This window comes from Nansenia antarctica (genome assembly GCF_963989245.1).
Source record: "Nansenia antarctica genome assembly, chromosome: 1".
In the NCBI taxonomy this organism is placed as follows: domain Eukaryota; kingdom Metazoa; phylum Chordata; class Actinopteri; order Argentiniformes; family Microstomatidae; genus Nansenia; species Nansenia antarctica.
In genome coordinates, this window is record NC_137674.1 from 103,630,383 (window position 1) to 103,635,382 (window position 5,000).

Below are 5,000 nucleotides of genomic sequence, written 5' to 3' on the forward strand. Positions count from 1 at the left end.
AACGAAGATAGCTGTTGTATAACAGCATTGTCAAGTCTGTTCTGCCGCATGGTTCAGAGAGCTGGCGAGTGGTCAAAACAGACATTTCACAACGGATGCCGGGTCTTTTGTGCTGAGAATGGAGCAGGACCGGGTCACAAAAGTGGCCTTAAGATGGACAACACCGGGCAAAAGAAAACCTGGGAGGCCGAAAACCACCTGGCACAGAACTGTGACAAAAGAGCTGGAACAGATGAACCTGTCGTGGGGACCGGCGCAGCATGCTGCCAAGGGCCGAATGCAACGGAGAGAGCTCATTAAAGCCTTTACGTCCCATAGGGGATGAAGAGGAGTCAGTAAGTCAGTCAGGGTTCCCACACCTTCTGAAACATCACATTCAAGCACCTTTCAAGGACTTTCAAGACTCAATTCCCTCAAATTCAAGGGCCCAACACAGCATAGTTTGAGACAGATCTAGATGAGAATGTATTATGCTGGGGGCCTCCAGCCTGAATTGGTTGTTCAGTTTACAACAGGCCTCAGATCTGGTGTTGTCCTCTTTGGGCTTCTCTGTCCGAGGGGCTCTGGGCCCCTCGATACTCAACTCCAAGTTCCTGGTCCAGACTGAGTCTACTCCACCCTATATCCTGGTCCAGGCTGAGAATTCTCCACCCTATATCCCCTCTGACTCCATTCACACCTCCCCTCCATAGAGCACCCCATCATTCTGCCCCCGACACCACTGCCACAGCCACTACCCCCTGCTTCAGTGTCTTCATCAGTACAGCTCAGATGAAGAGAGAGCTAGGGAAACTCTGCACCAGGAAGGCTGGGGGCCCTGATGGTGTGAGTGCAAGGGTGCTCAAAGTCTGCGTGGACCAGCTGTGTGGAGAACTCCAGTACCTCTTTAACCTGAGCCTCCGCCTGGAAAAGGTCCCATCAATGTGGAAAACATCTTGCCTGGTACCAGTACCAAAGAAAAGGAACCCCAATGTTCTGAATGACTATAGACCGGTATCCTTGACATCCCACATCATGAAGACCATGGAAAGACACATGAGGCCCCTGGTGAAGACATCATTGGACCCCCTGCAGTTTGCCTACCAGGCAGACATTGGTGTGGATGATGCCATCATCTACCTGCTACACAGAGCTCACTGGAAGCACTGGGAGTCATGTTCTTTGACTTCTCGGGTGCGTTCAACACCATCCGGCCCTTACTACTTGCGGATAAGCTGCTGAGGATGCAGGGGGACTCCCCCGTTGTTTCCTGGATTACGAACTTACCTGACCAACAGGCCACAGTTTGTACGGCTGCAGGGATGTGTGTCGGACTGGATGGTGAGCAGCACTGGCGCCCCCCAGGGGACAGTTCTGTCTCCCTTCCTCTTCACCCGCTATACCTCGGACTTCCGGCACAACACAGATACTCCTGCCATCTGCAGAAGTTCTCGGACGACTCTGCTATTGTGGGATGCGTCAGCGGAGGCCAGGAGACAGAGTACAGAAGACTGGTGGACAGTTCTGTCGAGTGGTGTGAGCAGAACCACCTGCTACTCAACACCAGCAAAGACAAAGGAGACGGTGGTGGACTTTAGGAGGGCTAGGGTCCCCCTGTCTCTTGTTTCCATCCAGGAAGAGGACGTGGAGGTGGTCCAGAGCTACACCTCCACCTGGACAATAAACTGGACTGGAATGGTAACACAGACGTCCTGTACAAGAGGGGCCAGAGCCGGCTTTATTTCCTGAGGAGGCTCAGGTCCTTTGGCGTGTGCAGGACTCTGCTGAACATGTTCTACCAGAGAGTGGTGGCCAGCGGAGGTGACCAGCTGTACGTGGTGGTATGCTGGGGGGGGGCAGCAGGAAGGTGACACCAAGAGGCTGAAAGAGCTTATTAGGAAAGCTGGTTCTGACCTCTGTGTCACCCTGGACACTGTGGAGGAGGTGGCCAAAAGGAGCATGAATACCAAACTCTGTGAGCTGCTGTAACGCCTTAATTTCCCCTCTGGGACCAATAAAGTACCTATCCATCTATCTATTTATCTATCTATCTATATCCTGGTCCAAGATGAGTTGACTCTACTCTATACCCTGGTCCTTGCCGACCCGGGTTCCACCAGAAGGTTGCCCATCACGATGGACCCTTGGTGTTAGATCATTGATCATTGTTTGTATTGTATTTATTGTTTAGGATTATTTTTGTTGTGAAGCACATTGTGACATTTGACTATGTAAAAAGCAAAAAAAAAAAAAAAAAAGCTTAATTGAGAAACAGGAAAGAGAGAGAGAGAGAGAGAGAGAGAGAGAGAGAGAGAGAGAGAGAGAGAGAGAGAGAGAGAGAGAGAGAGAGAGAGAGAGGAACAATGGAGAGTTGGGACAGAGTCTCTGTCTCTTCTGGGTCGGGACAGGGACCTTCCCTTTAAGACCCCAGACAGTGCCAGGCAGCGCGGCCACTCACCTTTAAGTGGAGGTCCCACACCTGTTCATCGTACTTGTCAATGCGGCAGACCCGGAGCCCCGCCCCCTCGGCCAGCTGACAGAACCCCCCCAGAGTGTCTCCTCGCGTGGGGGCGAACACCAGCGCTGCTCCCTGGATCAGACATGGAGCAAAACACACTCATCAACTTCAACATACTTATTGAAGATTGTGTTTGTGTAGTGTGTGTGTGTGTGTGTGTGTGTGTATAGTATGTGTGTACTTCTGTGTGTGTGTGTGTGTGTGTGTGTGTGTTGACCAGGGTGTCATCCCCTGACCCCCCCCCCCGTCTCTCTCTCTCTCTCTCCCCCAGCGAGTGACCATCTGTATGCATCCATTCTATTTGATTTCTCCCAGGTATTATATTAGATAATAAACAAAAAGATTAAAGCTTTACTAATCCAATCAATGGGCTGAAACGCGTCCACACTTCCTGAAGCGACCAGCCCCGTCACACCGTACCAGCTAAGCCGATTACCGCCAGGTTCAAAGTTTCTTTGAAATCCTTCGGCTTTAAACATCATTTCATATTTTGATCATATTATTATTGTTGTAATTAATTGGAGGACGGGAGGAACACAGAAAACAAACAGGAGGAGGAGAATAAAAGGGGGGATGATCTCTTTTTTTTGACAGCTGTTTTTTCATCTGGATCTGAGCTGTGGTTTTTGTCGCCCCCCCCCACACACACCCCCCCCCCCCCCACCCCCTAAAAAAACGCCACAGTGAAATAAAATACAACAAAAAAACACTTTCTGTTTAATCAACTGATTAGGGATGTCTGCTGTCTGGCCGTATGGCAAACCTTCATTTGGAATGGCAAATTAGTAATTATGTACGAAAATGAATTGTTTTGCTAATCTGTTGAGAGAATATATTTAGAGGGATTGTGGACAGGCTGATGGTGTGGCAAAATAACAAAATAATCTGGTAATGATGAATAACAATTTGTCTGTGAATGTCACTATTATATGAGTTCTTCATTGGCCCTAGACAGAAAACACGTACACAGACAGACATACACGTACACAGACAGACAGACAGACACGTACACAGACAGACAGACAGACAGATACACGTCACGGGCACCGGCACGCTCTCACACGCTCTCGCTCGCACACACGCACGCTCGCACACACGCACGCACACACACGTGCACGCCCCCCCCCCCACACACACACACACACACACACACACAGACAAAGGCTAGAGAATGTAGGGGACGGATACACACTGATCTGGATGGTAGTGATGTGTGAACTATGTCAACCTGCCATAGTACATCATACCGGCTCTAACCCCATTTTACCCTGCTCTTACACTATTTACCCTGCTATAACACCATTTACCCTGCTATAACACCATTTACCCTGCTATAACACCATTTACCCTGCTATAACACCATTTACCCTGCTATAACACCATTTACCCTGCTATAACACCATTTACCCTGCTATAACACCATTTACCCTGCTATAACACCATTTACCCTGCTATAACACCATTTACCCTGCTATAACACCATTTACCCTGCTATAACCACATTTACCCTGCTATAACCACATTTACCCTGCTATAACACCATTTACCCTGCTATAACACCATTTACCCTGCTATAACACCATTTACCCTGCTATAACACCATTTAAACTGCTATAACACCATTTACCCTGCTGTAACACCATTTACCCTGTACTAAGACCTGACTTTACCCTCCCCCCCTCCCCTCCGCCCCCTCCCTCTCCCCCCTTTTACCTCCTCTTCTCATATAAAGACATTTCCTATCAAAGGCCGTACTTGAAGTCCCGTAGATAAACACAAATCACACACTATCTTTAAAAGGCTTTTTTCATTGACTTTGCATCTCTCAGCGTGACGCCTTATCACTGATCATGGGAGTAAATATGACAAGTTCCTGGCTTCCTGATTGGAGAGGAGGGGGCCGCAAATAGATTAGAGAGACTCCAGTCATGCCTCACATCATAAGTATTAACGTATTACATGATATTAATCCTTCTGTCATGTCTTCCCTGTCACCATCACTGGCTGGACGCTAATTACAGAGAGAGACTGGAGAGAGAGAGGGAGGAGGGGGAGAATGAGGGAGCGAGAGAGAGGAAGGGGGAAGAGAGAGAGAGAGATTAGAGAGAGGGAGGGAAGGAGGGAGGGAGGGAAAGACCGGGAGAGGAAAGAGAGACAGACTAGAGAGAGGGAGGGAGGGAGAGACAGGGAGGGGGTAGAGAGAAAGAGAGAGAGCAAGAAAGAGAGAGAGACTAGAGAGGGATAGGGAGAGAGAGAGAGAGAGAGAGAGAGAGAGAGAGAGAGAGAGAGAGAGAGAGAGAGAGAGAGAGAGAGAGAGAGAGAGAGAGAGTAATTGAGACACACTCACATCTGGTCGTAGTAGTCTTCTCACTGCATCAACCAAGCTGCTGCGGTACTGGTCTAGAAACAGACTGAGAGAGGGAGGGAGGGAGAGAAGGGGAGGGATGGAAGGAAAGAGGGAGGGGAGAGGGAGGGGGGAGACAAGGGGAGGGAGGGGGGAGAA

The 5,000-nt window shown here is 49.3% G+C and overlaps 2 protein-coding genes across 2 annotated transcripts in view; both read right to left on the reverse strand.

Moving 5' to 3' along the window:
• six3a (SIX homeobox 3a) overlaps positions 1–5,000 on the reverse strand; it is a gene marked incomplete at both ends in the record, with an annotated part of 284,173 nt that overhangs the window by 115,382 nt on the left and 163,791 nt on the right. The gene's annotated exons all lie outside the window — the stretch shown is intronic.
• camkmt (calmodulin-lysine N-methyltransferase) overlaps positions 1–5,000 on the reverse strand; it is a gene marked incomplete at both ends in the record, with an annotated part of 111,081 nt that overhangs the window by 7,602 nt on the left and 98,479 nt on the right. The window contains 2 exons of the mRNA XM_080528771.1: positions 2,438–2,569; positions 4,845–4,908. Of these exons, the coding sequence (XP_080384897.1) occupies positions 2,438–2,569; positions 4,845–4,908 (196 nt within the window). The remainder of the gene's footprint in view (positions 1–2,437; positions 2,570–4,844; positions 4,909–5,000) is intronic.